The 16,658-nt window shown below is 41.5% G+C and overlaps 1 protein-coding gene across 1 annotated transcript in view; it reads left to right on the top strand.

The window, feature by feature from the left end:
- Positions 1-304: 304 nt before the first annotated feature.
- Positions 305-16,658, top strand: part of ADTRP (androgen dependent TFPI regulating protein) — a gene marked incomplete at both ends in the record, with an annotated part of 29,021 nt that continues 12,667 nt past the window's right edge. Inside the window, 3 exons of the mRNA XM_082277511.1 lie at positions 305-457; positions 7,414-7,548; positions 8,994-9,095. Coding sequence (XP_082133637.1) covers positions 305-457; positions 7,414-7,548; positions 8,994-9,095 — 390 coding nt within the window. The remainder of the gene's footprint in view (positions 458-7,413; positions 7,549-8,993; positions 9,096-16,658) is intronic.

Consider the following 16,658-nt stretch of genomic DNA (forward strand, 5'->3'; position numbering starts at 1 on the left):
CCCAACCCAAAACTTATGTAACTCTGCAACTAATCTGTTAATCTTGAGCAAGGCATTTAAATCCAGGGAGTAAGCCTATTCTTCTCATCCCCCTCACCCCCCCAGCCTATCTGTACAGTGAAAAGGGAAACAAATAGAAGCAAAGTTCACAGCCTTGTGATTTTTCCTTTTGACAAGAGCAAAGTGGCATCGTGTCCTGAGACTGCTCCGAAGTAAACCCTCCTGCCTTGCCTTATCCCATGCACTGAGCACCTTAAGAGAAAAGCTGCTTTCAGACCAGTTGTCAGTTGCTCTTGGCTGAAGCATGGAAATCTCTACTCTTGCCACGTACCACTGCCTTGCTTTTGTCTGGTATTTTTTCATTGCCTATTCCACCACACAAGTAAAAGCAGAAGAGCCGCCATCTGAAGTGTTCCTTTACGGTGGGCAGTGGAAATATTTGACAGTCCTCAATCTGGTAAGCAAATCGTGTTGTACAGTGATACCAATATGTCTATTTGTTTGTCTGCCATCTGCTCCTCAAGACATATGCAGCTGGTGTATTTGCTGCTGTTAAACTGCTTCCTTTGGTGGTTTATACCCCAAAGGAAACTAAGGAGGGATCTGTGCTTGTGCTGTGAAATGTATTCACAGGTTTCAGGCAGAAAGAATACTGACTGGCGAGATGCTTGGTTTTCAGAAAGTACTTTGAAGCTAGCTGCTTCCTTGTAAAAGAGACATTGTCAGTGAGGAGAAGGACAGAAAAGTGGGGCTTTGTTCAGCCAGAACACACACAGGTTTGGTGCCTGTTTTCTAACCTTTAATTCAATACACTTCAATGCTTGGAGTTTTACTTCAATTTTTTTAATAGGCTTTTATGTCCTCTAAATTACAGGAAGGGTAAAACAAAGCAGAGCACAGTGCTAATTTAGCCATTCAGAGTCCTGCTTCATTTGATAATTACTTGAAAACACAAAGGAAAGAAATTCCAGCCTGTGGAGAGAGGTGCTTGTGACATTATTACATGCGTTTTAGCAGTGCTATCAACTGGTTGTACATTTCCTAAAAGCACACAGAAAATGAGAGCCTGTAATGTGTTCTGGTTCTTCTAATGTGCCAACATTTCACAGGATAGAAATCAAAGTGAAAGCACAAGAGATACCCAGGGCAGAAGGTTTGTTCAGAGTCCAAGGCATCCATCAGCAGCTCAGGGAAGTAGTGGTGGTGGGGTGGAAAGACCAGGCTTGTGGAGAGGTTTCCTACAAGGGAAAACTTTCAGAGACACTTGCTAATTTGAAGGGTGACCGCCGGGATCTATGCAGCCTTTCATCCATTCTGTGTGACTGTCAAAGTTAAGTATCAGTGGGAGGTCTGGTCTGGGGCATGTTTGTCTCTACTTTTACCCTTCAAAAGGAGACACCTTATGCTGGAGTTCAGTGGAAGCCTAAAGGCTCCCCAGCTCCAAGTGGGGCTTTTGGAGACACCCAGGGAGGTGGAAAATTTGGTTCTCTTCCATCCTCAGCTATTCTGTGACTGCAAAACATTTGCAATGAAAAGGCAGTGAATGGCAAGTGAAGTGGCCGCTACCTGGGGATTCCGGGAGCCGCAGCACTCTCCTCAGTGGCCAAGCCAGCTGTGGAAGGTTGAGGATACACATATATCACTGCAGTTGGGGTGGCATATGTACTGCTAATTGTGATGTTGTGTGTTTATCAGTATAGCCATTTTGGGGAATGGCTGATCACCCATACTTTCAAGCAAAACAGCATCTCCATCCCCATCCCCTGGCACCATAATAATGAGATTTACCACCCAGCTCTAAAGCATGAGATCAAAAGGACAAAGCAAGTAACCCATCACCCGGCATTTTGGGATAAAGAAATACTCACTGAAATGATCATCCAGCTTCCCTTAGTGACCAGCAGTAGATTGTCAGGGAAAGGCTGCACAAGGCAAGAGCATGAACAAGCATGAAATGAAGTTTCCATGGCTCTACTGTCCCACTAGCATACTGACTACCCCAGCTGAAAAATAAATCCAGGCTAAGGTAGCTAATACCCATTCAAAGCCTTCCTTTCCCCTCTCTAAAGGAAAAACATGCCTGTTCATACTTCTGGTACTTTCCCTATTCTGTGTGCCACGAGGCAAGTGTGCCTTGCCTGAAAGAGCAGTTCATTTTGTTGGGTGCAAACCTGCTTCCTTGACAACTGAACTGAATGCCTCATTATTTCTGTGTTGTAATCTAATCATCCATCCCTGTTCATGTTTTCTTTGCCACTCATTAGAGTGGCATTAGATTATCATCTCAGTTACTCTTTTCTGCAAGCTGGAAGTCCAAACCTTTTTCATTTCTCTTCACAAAGGGTTGCTTCTTTCATTATAGCATCCATGCCGCCCTATGCAGCAGTTTTTCAAGTTTCAGTTTTTGCATGGGGCAGGCTGCAGTGGTCAAGTTATGAGCATATATGGATTTATACAGTGGCCTAAATGTGTTTCCTTGTTTGTTCTTTAATTCTTCTTGACAACTCTTAACTCTCTATTTGTCTTTTTTGATCACTGGTAGGCAAGGAGAGGGCGAGTTGAGAGAGCTATCCACACTGAGTCCAACATTTCTTTACTGGATGGTGACAGCTAATATAGAACCCACTGTTGAAAAATAGATAATTGAAGCTGCTTTTTTTTTTTTCTGAAATGCTTTACATTGCACTTACCAACACTGATTTTTGCCTACTATTTGATCTCTCAGGCACTCAGTATCCTGAGATTCTTTGGCAATTTTACAGTCAGGCTTTGCTTTCACAGGGAAAAAAACCCTGTCAGATTCACAAGAGTATACCACCTCAGTATTTGCTCCCTTTGCCAGCTCATTTACAGATCTGCTGAACAGCTCAGGTCTTATTAAATCTCCATGAGTGAGGGCTCTTGCTCCACTTCCCCAGTCCTTTGTCTCCCAGCTTTTAACCACTCACTGATCTGATCCCAATGCTAAAATGGAGCTTCCAGCCAACAGGGAAACAGTTTGGGCTGAAGATACTGGCAAAAGGTTCTTGAGCTTCTCTATAAGAGAGGAAGAGGGTGAGAAGACAACAAGTCCCACATGCTGTAGTGCTCTATGTGGGGCTCCACAGGACCTAAAAGACTTCCCACGGTTTGGTATCAAGCCACTTCCTATTGCTGCTGAGAGACATGGAGGATCAAGAGGTGCCTTTGGTGTCCATTGGGTGCACATGCAACACAAGGAATTTCTGTCAGTCTGGACGCAGTCCCAGAAAGCACCTCAGGATATTGGGAGGTATGGTCATGGGGAAGAAGAGCAGGCAAAAGCTTCACACTGGGCTATTCTGGTTCAGTGGATCTGCTGTGCTGGGCAGGCCTGGGTGGTGCCTTGGAGGCCTCCCCAGAGCTAGGAACACAGAGACAGCCTTTGTCCAGCTCTTCTGCCTGTGTCCTGCCAGACTGGGATTGCCTGGCTTCTGGCACTGGCTGGCTGAATCACTTGGAAATTTTCCCTCCAAAATTTCTCTTATCTCTTTGGAATTGCATTTAAAAATTCCTTTCTGTGGAAAGCTGCTCTGGCCACCTCACTGTGATCTGAAATGGAAACACTGGGAAAAATGACGTTTTTTGGGGATGGAAATGCATTTATCTGGAGAGATGCTGGAAGAATTCCTTCTAGATATGACCCTCTTTTAACACCTCATTCAATTCCTTGCTAGTCATGTGGCTCTCCTGAGAGAGCTACAGCTCTGACATTGCTTCAGATTCATCTTCTTAATGATCCTAGCAATCAAGATTCAGAAAGGAAATATTTTTGTAGGGGGAAAAAAGAGGATAAGTGGGCTTTGTATCAAAGAGGTTCATTGACTCATTATTGCAGAAGCAGAAATGACAGATAAAAACAGTTTTGTATTAATTTCATTCATCTGTGACACAAAACAGTGCAAGCAGAATCATTCATTACCTGAAATATCCAAGCTCATAAAAATCTGCTCACTGCTGTAAATCCATTAGTAAATCACTGCACCTTTAAAAACCATTAATTGCATTCCCACCCCAATTTATTCCTTACGCGTTTGCCTTCCATAATGGAAATACTTTTCAATTGTCCTGAAAGCTGCTTTGCATTTATTTCAGAATAGGCCCAGTATTTAGTAAAGATATTTTCCAGGACACTATCATGTGAATGGATGAGTGTCTGCACTAAATGTTGACTTTTATGTCTAATAACTTGCTCAGAATATTGGATTTATCCCTCCCTTAAGGGCAGAGCTTGGAGCCCGATTTATTTGTACTAGTTGGAGATTTCAATATACACATATGGCAAGATCTTATACACAAAAGTAAATCATGTCACGTTAGTTAAACAGAAACGCCCTTTTGATCACTGCACTAGATAAAAATTGAGGTTTGTCTTTGTCACTATGAGTCTCAGTTTGGAAAATTGATCTGGCCAAATTAAATGTTTCTATAGCACCCAGCACCATGGAACTCTGCAGGGTCTAGAGGGGAAAGCAGCCTCTCTCCAACAGGGATAATCATATCCATATTCTCCTCTTTGGGTTAATCATTAGCTTTCTGAATGCTTCCAGTCTTCCTTCTGTTCGTGTGGGAACACTTTAGGGAATCCGTTCTATTTACAGCCAGTGGATTCATATTCCATGAGTGCCTGCAATGGATTTGTGAGCGCCAGCACTGCTGCTTGGGAAATTCACAGGACATCTGGAATAATTTGATGTTTTCATGTATTTTTTTTTTTAATGTCAACATGTTTCCTTTAGTGGAGGGCTACAAGATTTGGATGCACCTTTCTTACAACAATAACCCAAATGGGTTTGGAGCCTGCATTTTAATCTAGTGGGGGTGCACAATGCCAGACTGAGCAGCACTAGGGATTATCCTAGCTCAGTTTTCTGTTTTGAAAATTATTTGTATAATCTTCCATTGCTCTTGGACATACAGGGTGATCACTAAAGTGTCTGAAACACCTCTGAAACTACAGTGATGAACAAGGGTAGAGCTACAGCAGCACAAACTCAAGTTCCTGAGGCTGAGCTCAAACTTCTTCAGTAGTTGTTCTTCTCCATGTTTAGCCAGAGAAATGGGTCAGGGTACACTTTCAGAAAAGCATTTTCCATACAGAAGATAACATTGCCCTCCCCTGTGTATAACAGAATATTTACCAGGCTGAGAATGTGGCTGTTTTGGGACTGTTTCTTTTCAGTAATGTTTGTTTTAGTTAATTTTGAAGCGGAGAAAGAAGCAGCCTATCCCTGTCCCATGATTAATGTAAGGCTGACCATGAACAAGATAATAATAGCCCCATCCTCTGGGAACCAGGCCTCTCCCTAATTGCTTTATTGGCAATTAGTCACCATGTGTCACTGGACTGTCACCACCCTCATGTTCATTTTTCATGCCTTTTACAGAAAGTTACTGCTGACTCTACAGGGTGTAACAAGAGCTTCTGTTTATTACCAGGCTTTTCTTAGCTCTTTAAGGACTTGGTATTGGTGTCCTGGTGAGGCCAAGGATTGGGACAGACATTTGGGCAGAACATGCGCTTGTGTCTAAGTACCCTGCACCCCAGCATGGACTTTACTGAACCAGACCCATGACTTAGAGGGCTGAATCCCTACTGACTGAAGTAGTGCCTGCTAACTGTGATAATGGGAACAGAAAAATCACATTTAAAAGAGCTGCTTTGATGCCTCAGAATTGAACAAAAACATATGTGGGGTTTTGGGCTGATGAAGCTGCTTGGGGTTTTTTTTATGTAAAAATGTATCTGTTCACCCTAAGCCTTGATAGGAAACGTGGGGCTTTGCAGCTGAACTGGGTGATGCACAACCTCTGATACCTGGTCCTGGGTGACTTTGGGCCGGTTACCCAGCCTGTGTCAGCACCTCTGCACCTCCACTGGTGTGGGTCTGCACAAGGAGGGGAACAATCCAACAGTTGTACCTACCGTGGTGACTCTCTGGACTGTGGAACGGGTAGGGAAGGAAGAGTGTATCTTTTCCCTGTGCTGGGAAGAAACAAAATGTTTGGGGATGGTTGCAGATAACTGCAAACTATGGTCATTTTGTTGCACAGGAAGACTGCAAACTAAAGCTTGTAGAAGCCCTTGCTTGACAACAGGCATGGTGAAATCATAGTCCCCTCCTCCCCTCATATATTTTGATAATAAAGGAATTTCTGATGGAAAAACATTGCACTAATCCTGTCCCCTCCCAAGCACCACCCTTTTCAGCTTCTTCAGAAACTGATGAAGTAACCAGCTGCAATTCCAGAGACTTTGCTCTAAATAAATATCTGATTCAGAGTAAGATCATGGCAAAAGAGATCTCATCCTAAAAGCTGTAGCCCTCTTTCCATTTAAGCATCACTAGCTGATCCAGTGTTTGCAGTAGGCTGCATTTCCCATATTGCTTCACTCTGGGACAACCTAGCCTTAAAAAGAAGAGGTGGCTCCATGAGTTAACTAAAATGACTCGGTGCTAAATGCAAGACAGTGGGAGAAGTATTTTTCTTCAAGGTTCTGTTCTGCCTTTGTGTGTCTGACAAACCTGGTTCATCTCGATCTGCTGGGTAGTGTTAGGAGAGAAAATGGAGAAATTAGAAAAGCAATATTGGTTTAAACCATAATAATATGACAATTCGACAATATGACACTAATCTGGAAAATTCTGTTTTGTCACTCAGCACTTACCTAATTCTTTATCAAATCCTCCTAGAGCCCTCCTGCAAAAATCCCACCCTCACTACCTGTAAATGGTTTTAAAACCTCAAACCAAAACACAACCTCTCAACCCTAAAATTCATTAGTTATAAATAGTTTCATTTAAACTTAAATAATAACTTCAGTTTTAGTTGGTGGAACCTGGATCTTTGCTTCTAAGCACTTGAAATTCTTTCCTAAATCCCTTTGAGTTTAGCAAAAGAGGTTCTGTTTTTGTAACTTCTGCACCTAATTCTCACCTTACATCATTTTGAGCTACTTGACACTGAGATCAGCTACACTGTGAGTCTCTAGAAAGAAGAACCTGTATTGGCTAAATAGTGGGAAACGCTATCTAGCAATTGCTTTACAGGAAACATGTCCTGGAATTATTTGTTCTCTCCTGCTCAGATACATCCAGTGGTCAACCATTAACATAGGAGCTGGCTTTCAACATGTCCCTTCACTTCACCCATCTGAATCACATCACACATCTCTGTTTAGTCAATTAACTGGGATACTGTTAAAGTTATCTCCCGACCAACTTTATTTAATCAGTTTGGGTTAGTAAAAGAGATTTAGCCAACAGCTATTTCCCTCACACAGGCTTGCAGCTCACGAACAAAACAGCTCCCTGAAGAGCAAGAACGGATTTCATTGAGGAACATGCTAATGAAAGCTGGATGAGTTTCCCTCATTAGGTGTAATTACTTCAGGTTTTGCAGGCTGTCTTCTATGGGGTGTCCTTCCTGGCTGATGTGTTGAGACTAATTAAGAAACTGCGATGTGCTAAGTGCGTAATTTCCAGCAGAGACCTTCTTTTCAGTGTCCTGGCTTTCCCAGTGTCCACAGTAAGTACCCTTTGTCTCTATGTGAAAATAATGTTTGCATAAATGATTAGGAGTGTATAGTACCAGAAGTATGTGTATAAAAAAGATAAGAACTAAGGGCTTTCTTTTACCATTGAATTAGCAATGGATTTGGACCACTCAGAAGAAGAAACAGTGCTGAGCCTGTCATGGTTGAGAGCAAAGCCTCTTGCACAAACATTAGGGTTGCTGTCCTCAGGTGGATACACATTGACCCCAAAAGGGTGAATGAAGTGTAACCTCTCTGTTAATCTCACGGTCCAAATAGCTGTGGATTTATCAACTTAGGGCTTTTCTCTAAAGGGCAGCACAGGTCAGGAGGATATTAGAGGGTACCTAAGAGGCAGCAAAACCTCACATCTCCTTCTTTGATGCCAGAGTAGCTTTAAATAAGCACTGGAGAGAAACAGAATCACGGAAAAATAATTATAGTTGCAGCCTACGTCAGATTCATCATGGATCACCTACTCCCCCACAGACAACGCTGTTTATCAAAATGCCGTGGGTTGGACAGGAACTGATGGATTATTTATACATGTAGGTACACTCTGTGAGAGTGATGTCTGCAGCCACCACTGAATCTCAGAGGGCTGAGAAGCACTGCTTAAACATGGTCCACAAGCAGCTCAGCTAGCTGGCTCGATAAAAAAGCCCTGCCAGGGATGGAGTCAGAGAGACTGGCTAATTATCTTCACTGCACAGCAGCCTTCACGATGCTGCTCTCATATCCCCCCAGGCATCCTCACCATGCCTGCAGGACAGTGGCGCAATCTCACTCTTCCAGAGTCTCACACCCCTGATTTCCAGCCCCAAGCACAAAGTGTGCTCAAATACAAAGTCAGGCCAAGAATTGCAAATCAGCTTCCAGGTATCAGTAACTGATACCAGGGATCCTGTCCCCCAGTTATGTTGTCCCACTGTAATTTCTGCTCTACTGGGAAAAAATGGGTGCCCACAGTGTGCAGCTTTCACTTGCACTTTAGGAATTTGGCTTATGAATTGTGAAGGAAAAGGGTAAGTTTATGTGAACTGCCTTATCAAGATCTGCTTTTACTTTGCTACTGAGCAAAACAAAGGGTTGACAGACAGTCCCTTGAGGAGAACTTCTTGACCATCAAAAGATCCTATCTGCAAAGGGAAAGGGAAAGAAGAAAAAAAAAAAGAAGCAGCTAATCTTGGATTCCACAGAAAATGTCAGTGTTGGCCCTTTATAAAGCAGGGTTTTTTTTTCTGTCAGTATCAACACAGAACACTGCATCTCAGAGTAAATGTGTGATAATGTGAGTTTACGTGGCAATGTCATCATTTTTCATGTAAAAAAACATGGAGATGTTTTGCCTTCTCAGAAATGAAAGCACTAACCAAATCCTGTCAGTTATGTTTGTCTTCCATTTTTAAATTTCTTTCATTTTGCATTTTGGTTCCAGTTTGTGTCTATATCCTTTTGGACACTGTATACCTACAACCGAGAGCTGGTTTACCCCAAAAGCCTCGACGGAGTCATTCCGCTCTGGTTAAATCATGCTATGGTGAGTAAGAAACACCTCAGACTCTTGCAGAGAAAAAGGAGACTTTGCAACGTGTGTCCCACCATTGCATTGTGCCGTTTTCCAGAAGAGCTTCACAGCTTTTTCTTTCTCACCTCCTCCTTCCTGCTTATCTGAATCTGATGTTGAGCTGTACGCAGCAGTCAGATGCATGTGCTTGAAGCTGCCTCAAGAAGCCTTTTAGCACACAAGGAATGTCAGTGAATCGGTGCTTGTCAAACCTCTGAAGTCAATGAAATGATGTGTAGTCATAAGGAAAGAGAATCTCACTTATTGTAGCTCAAAATAGAAATTGTGTCTGCTAAAGAATCTCTTAAATACAAAATGGCTGAGTGTAACAAAGCAGCCCTTAATTTTTTAAAAAGGTGAAATAACAAGAGACTCTGACAGCTCTACAGCTAATAAGCTAATGTGTGCACAGCTTTGAATAGCTGGATTGCAATGATTGTTTACAGATTTTCTATAAATACTTTCCAGATTTCTCCTTCATTTGCTCTGGCGGTTTTTATGATGTGTTGAACAATCACATATTTCTCATCAGTCAAGTGAAAGGAGGCTGACAGTAACATGGAAACTGTGGGTGGATTGCAAGGTCAGGGAGGCCTCGTGGGGTGAATGGGAAGTGGGAGAGAAGGGAGAGGTTCAGTGCTTGGCTGAATCAGAGAAACCAAAAAGTATGAAATAATTGCATAGAAGACTCCTTTCTCTCCAGACTTCATTTCTTAAGAACAGTGCCTTGCAACACACTGCAGCAGTCCCCAGTGAGTGTTGAAGGTAAAGGTGGGAGGGTTTGGGGTGTCTGGCTGAGGACAGTTGCTCAAGGTTTGAGCAGCCCCTTGATATAGACAGGCTTATTCAGAGACGTGTGACTGGAATCCAAACACACAGAGGCATGTCCGCTTTGCTGATACCCGAGTGATAAACCACAGCCATCATGCACTTTTCACCTCATCACCTGCTCTCTGTCCACCAGTTCATCTCCACTAGGGCCCCGTCTGTGGTGCTCCAGACCTCTGCACAGGTGCAAAAGGGCACTGCCCTCTCTGAAAACCATCATCCACTAAAATGAAAGATTCCTCATGTCCTCGGCATCATGCAGGTTCCAGCTCCAGGATTTGGTATGGGCAACTGGTTGAAAATGCTCACAGTTGTGGAGGTGCTGGGCAAGGGGGGCACAAAGTGGAGCTTAGAGGAGACAGACTTCGCTGCTTGTTTTAATCCTGGCTCACAGCTGAGAATTTGCCCTTTCCGTTTCCAGATTTGTTTATGACATAGGAAGGCTGAGAGGTGTTAGGGCATACATTTTTATTTCATGTGCAAGAACTCTTTGCAGGAACCCCTCAAACATATCAGTTATAACTTCTTTCTTACCCTACCTACATCTCGTAACAGTCATTTTACCTACAACAAAATGCTTTTCTTTATCAGAAATGTCAAAAACAAGTGTTAAAAAAGGAAAAACAATTCTTCCTGAAAATTATTTTGACGAGAGAGAAACTTCACACAAAGCAAATCTCTATCACAACCTGGTATTTTATTTCTAAAGCTCTTAATACACTGCAGACATCTTGTGCTTGACAGTTCCTGGGTAGGAAATTTTCCTTCCAGTCACTATCAAGCGTAAAACATCTGCCACCAGCATAGACTGATCCCTGCTATTGACAATCCTTGTGGTTTGGAACACATTCCAACAGGTGCCTTCAGGCTTAGCTGAGACATTTCTTTCTTCCAACACAAAATATCCCCTGGAAACACTTGGGAGATCCAGGGAAATATCAACACTTTAAGGGACAATCTCCAAGTTCTGATTGCCAAGCAGACACTTTTTCTTTGGGTTCATTTCCTTGCATATTGCTGTTACAGTATGGCTCTAAGATTACAGGCATTTCATGGCAGATTGAGGCAGCATGTAGCTGGCTTTGGAGGAGAAAGACATGAGTATATCAGTAGTAAGCATCAGTGCCATATATTTTGCAGTGGGAGTACTTTTTTTTTAAATCTCAGTCTATTTTAATGTTGTAAATAGGGAAAGCATATGTTGTTATGTAACTGGAGAGTGAACCCAAAAAATAATCATGCAAAACCACTTCAGGAATACTGAGCTCCTTGGCTTTGTGGTGATGCTGCAGCACCTTCTTTGCAGAAATGAATAACCATTTTTTTCCTCACATGGACTGCTCTTACAGTGGGAAAGAGTTGCTGTTGCCCACCTGGTACCCATAGTTGCAGAGTGAGCACTACAGTTCAGCCATGTTTTTGCACTCTGAGCAGAAACACTTTGTTTTGCAGAAAGGATGGTTAATGTAGAAAGGAATTTTGCTCATATTTGAAGGAGACCAAATATTCCAGACTATCTAGGTTTCTCTCTTTGCTTTTCTACTGAGTTTAACCCAAAGGCTGGGCCTCAGTTTCCACTTCTGTTTGCCTGGGATAATTATGTTTTACCATCTTTATACAAAACCTTGAGCTTTGGGGATGAAAAAAGTCCACTCTACTTATGTCTCAAGCACAATTCTTTTACTCGAACAAGATTTTTGAAGTGGAAGATGGCTGAGACAAAAGATACGCTGGCCAATTCGTCAAGTGAATTTGTTTATTTCTTTCCCAGTCATCTCTTTTCAAGCAACATCTGGATACTCTCCAAAAGGAGGCTAACTGCTGGAGACAGCTTGGATTAAACCATATGCATGTATTATTCAACTTAATGGCAGTATTGGGGAACACTACACTTTGAAGGGTCTGACAGAATTGAATGCTAAGTAAAGTGGGGCATTGCTGGGTCAGAAGAGATAACTCAAAAACATTTTAATCTAGAACAAAAGATACATATAAATGTTGAGCAGATGTGTTCACAAAAAATGGTAACGGTAGAATTGTGTTTTTGTAAAAGATTTATATTTTCATTCTGTAGGCACAGTTCTTCTAAAAAGCACAATTTTCTTTATTTTCGGGCTGCATCTAAGTTTAGTTTGGCCACCTGTTTTTCTAATTTACCCTGTAGCTGTGTTACCCTCTCACCTTCACAAAAAACAGCATTTTAGTTTCCTGGGCACTCTACTGGCATATGTTTATGAGTCGGGCATGTTCAGAAGATTTTGTAAGCTAAAAAGGTGAGAATAGACCAGGAAGGAAGGTAAATGGAGACTCAGAAAAAACATGTTTTACCTGGCAGACTTTCAGCAAAGATACCAACAGATTACTCGTGGCCTGAGCTTCTGAAGCTCCTTTGCACTTTGCCCTGTTGTAGCTAAGCTGTATCTGAAAATAAAAAAAAGAAAATGCAAGGGAGTGAGAGAACAAACAAGGTGCATACAAATAATTTTCCTTCACTGAAGCAGGACACCAATGCCCTGACAATAAGAATACCAGCAGGACTCACTATGTCCCCACTCATCCAGGAGCTTCTTGGTATACACAAGCTGCTTGTGTTCTGCCTACCTAGCTAAGCCTCACCTTTCCCAGTGTGGACACATCTACATCAACAGAAATAGTATTTCAGATCAACATGATTTCCTTCCATCTGGAAAAAATGTAAGTTATATGAATATAAGTTACTCTCATGTGAGGGTATCTGTGTGAAGGATTACATCTTACTACAGCTATTTTAGGAAGCTGCTGCATCACTAACCAAAAAATGGGGTGCAAATTCAGTTTGTAGGGCAGAATCCTCTTGTCCAGGCCACTTGAACCTGACTCCTACTCCAGGTGTGTACACAAGAACAACCTCGGGTTTATCTTTGACCATCTTAAACGATTCTCTTTGCAGGCGGTATTTAATGCTTAATAATTCTTGCATATTTACACAAGAGAGAAACATTTCCATTTGTTTGCATTTCACAGTGTTTCAATTTTAAGCTGTCTGGCAACTATGGACATTCATAGGCTGCCAATTACATTCAGCTTTTGGCAAAAGAAGAAGAATGTGTGTGTGAGGAATATGGCACACAAAATTAATCACCCCACACATTTAAGAGCAAAGATGCTTAGCTTTTCCCAGCACTACGCAGATTTTTTTGAAGTTTCCATTTTTGTTGACATAAGCCAATTTCCTCAGGGAGAAAGTATGTGTTTCACAGACAAATGTTATGGCAGGGAATCCTCCCAGGCTGCTGCTACCCCAGCGCGCACAGGTGCAGTCTCCGTAACCCACCCCGCGAAGGAACAGCTGGAGACAAATATTCCACAGCAAAGGATGTGTCACTTCAGTCTCATGTCAGCCTCCAGCTGCAGTGCAACATCAGTTTCTTAGACTACATATCTAATGTCAGGGAGAAAGGCAATTAAAATTCTGGCATTGACATTGAGGCAAAACATTTGCTAGTAAGCAATAGGATATTCAGCCAGGCCCTTATTCCCAAAAATGCATGTGTGCAGGCAAGAAACTTTACCTCTGAAGCTCTTTTACCTTTGATCATACAATTGGTCTAATGTTTCATTAATTTTTCATGATAACGCTCCCAAAGTACCTACACATCTAAGAAAAAAATATTAATGTTGCTTTACAGGTGGGCATGAATGGAGATGGAAAGGACAGAAACAGATAGTAGCTGATGGTTCAGAGAGGAGTGCTGGTGGAATTAAACTGAGCAATAGATCCCTCACTAATCTGCCACCACACCTGCTCAGTAACAGGACTCCCTGTTCCTCCCGCTCTATCCATAAAATAAATCTGTGGTTCCCTGAAAATGCACTGATGGTTGGAAATATAAAAGACATGTAGGAACCCTAAAACAGAATTATTTCTTCAACTAAACATGGCAAGATACTAGTTAAAGAAATAAAATGAACAATTATGCTTAAGCCCTTTCCACCCTGAAAAATAAAGAGAGGTTAAGAGAGGAAGAAAAAATGTGTGGGGAGAGATTGCAAAAGAAAATTTTGAAGGAGGCATTTGCACACAGGCAAAATAATAGTAAAGTAAATCAAAAGAGGGAACTTGTTCCAAAATTAAGCCAAGAAAGGAGAGACCATACAGAGATTCGGAAAATTATGAGTATAAGACTAAACAGAGGTTATGGTGACAGGAAGCCATTTAGTTTTATTATGCTCAGATAACACAGGCTGTAATTGTTCATGAAAACATCCAACTGAAGGAAATTTCCATAGACAAGAGGACGTTTCCCAACAAAGAGCTGAGTATCTGAGTAAACACCTCAAGGGACAACCAATGAACACTGGCTTATGAGCCTCATAAGGCAACACCAAAGTGGGTTTTTCCTTTTCCTTTGCAGTAACATACCGATGGGGAAGAGAGAAGCATGAGTATTGGCCATGAGTAGTTGTCAGCACACAAGCTCTGCAGGGAAGTGGTCTGAAAGAAGAAACACAGGCAGTTTTTCAAAAGCACTTGATGGTCTCCAACTGTGCCCAGTGGAGTTTAGTTTGGCCAGTGGTAACTGTTTGTGAAAAGATCCCTCCCTAAAGTCTCACATGTTAATGGAAAGCAGACATGGAGGGTATGTAAATGCAGACGAATTAGAAACAAACAGCTCTGGTCAACCGAGGCATCCTTTCCTTCGCTCTGGAGTCAAACAAGGTCACACCGAGTCAACCGCGACACACGCGTCAGGCGCACAAGTGATCTCAGCAGCTCTGGGGAGATTATTCATAGGCTCAGAACTCAGACTAGGCTGGAGCCTGCAGCTGAGCACTAACTCTATCCAACCCTCTCTTCTCAGCCCCAGGAAACTCGCTCTCACTTGAATCCTCAACGGCAAAACAAGGATATAGCATTAAATAAATACACAAATTGCTCAAAACATGAAGTAAAAAATTCCATATGGGCTTAGAAAACACTGGAAATAATATTCAGAGGACTACTTATCTTAGTTTAAACTCGTGAACCTGAAACGTATCCTGGGAAACATACAACACAGGATAGGAAACAAAAAGTATAGAAGCAGGGGAATGTTCTTGTCTTCAGGAGATAAGTTAACATGCCATTATTTCAGATGAAGTTCAGCATATGTTTAAGAAGCTTTCTTCCCCCTGTATTCATATGCCAGAGTTTGTATGAGCAACAAAATGAAATTTGCAATTTTATAACTAGTTCAGATTCACCTGAAGAGAAAGAAGAAAAGGAAGAAAAACCAACTGAAAAATCGTAATGACTTCCTGAAAGAGACACAAAGGATTTTAAAATTGAATTTTTGGAAGCAGAATTCAGGCTAAAAGTGTGATTAGGTAACTAAATGTCTCTAATTTTGAAAGTCACATCACTTTTATCTCTTCACTATAGAAAGAAATAAAAAAAAATTCTGCTATTGCAAAATTTGTTAGCTGAAAGCTTTCCTCAACAGAGATCGTTAGACAAGTAAATACATTAATATTTCAAAGAACATAAAAATAAGTACCAACAGGATTCCTGCCAAGAGCAGAGAAAAGCTCTCTGTTCAGTTTGGTTCATTGATAGCCTGATCAGTACCCACAGCTATTGTTTCAGCCTGTTTTCCTTACCTTGGAATGAAATAGGTTTTTTTTTTTTTTCCTCCGTCTGTGTTAATTATTTTTGACAGTTTCACTGTTTATATGTGAAACTGAGAAACTGTTAATTGAAATAAAAAATGAGTCACTGTTTCCAGCAAATTTTGCCAATGTTTTGATCTGTGTCAATCTGAGCTTAATTATTAAGTTTTCTTTAAAGGAAGAGGCAAAACTGTATATTTTAATTTGGCCCCACACAAATACTGCGCTTCTCAGACATACGTCAGTTTAAGAATATGAAACACTGCTAAATAGGGTTGAAAATATATTTAATGACTATGCACCAGAGACCTATGGTTAAAAATAATGTGGATGAGAAAATACATCTTTTTTTTCATCCTTTTTTTTTATTTTTTAGAGAAGGATATGAGAAGCCTTTATAGCCTTTCAGCAGATATGATTAACCATGATATATGGTCTATCACTAATGATGTTGCCAAAGTCAACGTCTCTGGGCTGTGAGAGGGAAATCATGTGGAAAGCCAACTGTGTGTCGTAGGCAAAGGGCAGCCTCTGCGCCCTGTAGCCATCCACACATTCCCCTGGTGTCTGCTCTGCAAATACGCATCTGCTGTCATAAACTTGCTCGGGTATTCGATAGAAATTCCTCTGTGATTTTACTGTTAATGAAAAAGTTTGGCTTGGCAGAAATATACTCTGGGATAGCAGAAGTGCAAGGGAAGATTTTCCCACATGTTTGCGAGCCTGGGGTGTACGTGTACATGAGAAGGAATTGGGGGGCGGAGAGGGAAAATTAAAAAAACCCCTTTATATCCACAAAGGAAAAATAATAAAATAATAATAATAAAAAAAAATCCTGGGAGTGCTTGAGGAAGCTGAGAACTGTTGTAGAAAACTGTCTCAAGAAGGAATTTTCACAGCAAATTTAAATGGCTCTACAAAAAAAGCATGTCTAGTTAAGACACATAGCAAAATAGATTTTAAAAGATACAATTATTTGAACAGAAGACACAGCATACAGTCATGGGCCAGTGACATCTCCGGACTCGGGAAGAGAGCAGTTTGCAGCTTCCCTATGTCACAACAAATTACTTCCTTTTT

Source organism: Coloeus monedula (genome assembly GCF_965178545.1).
Source record: "Coloeus monedula genome assembly, chromosome: 1".
NCBI lineage: Eukaryota > Metazoa > Chordata > Aves > Passeriformes > Corvidae > Coloeus > Coloeus monedula.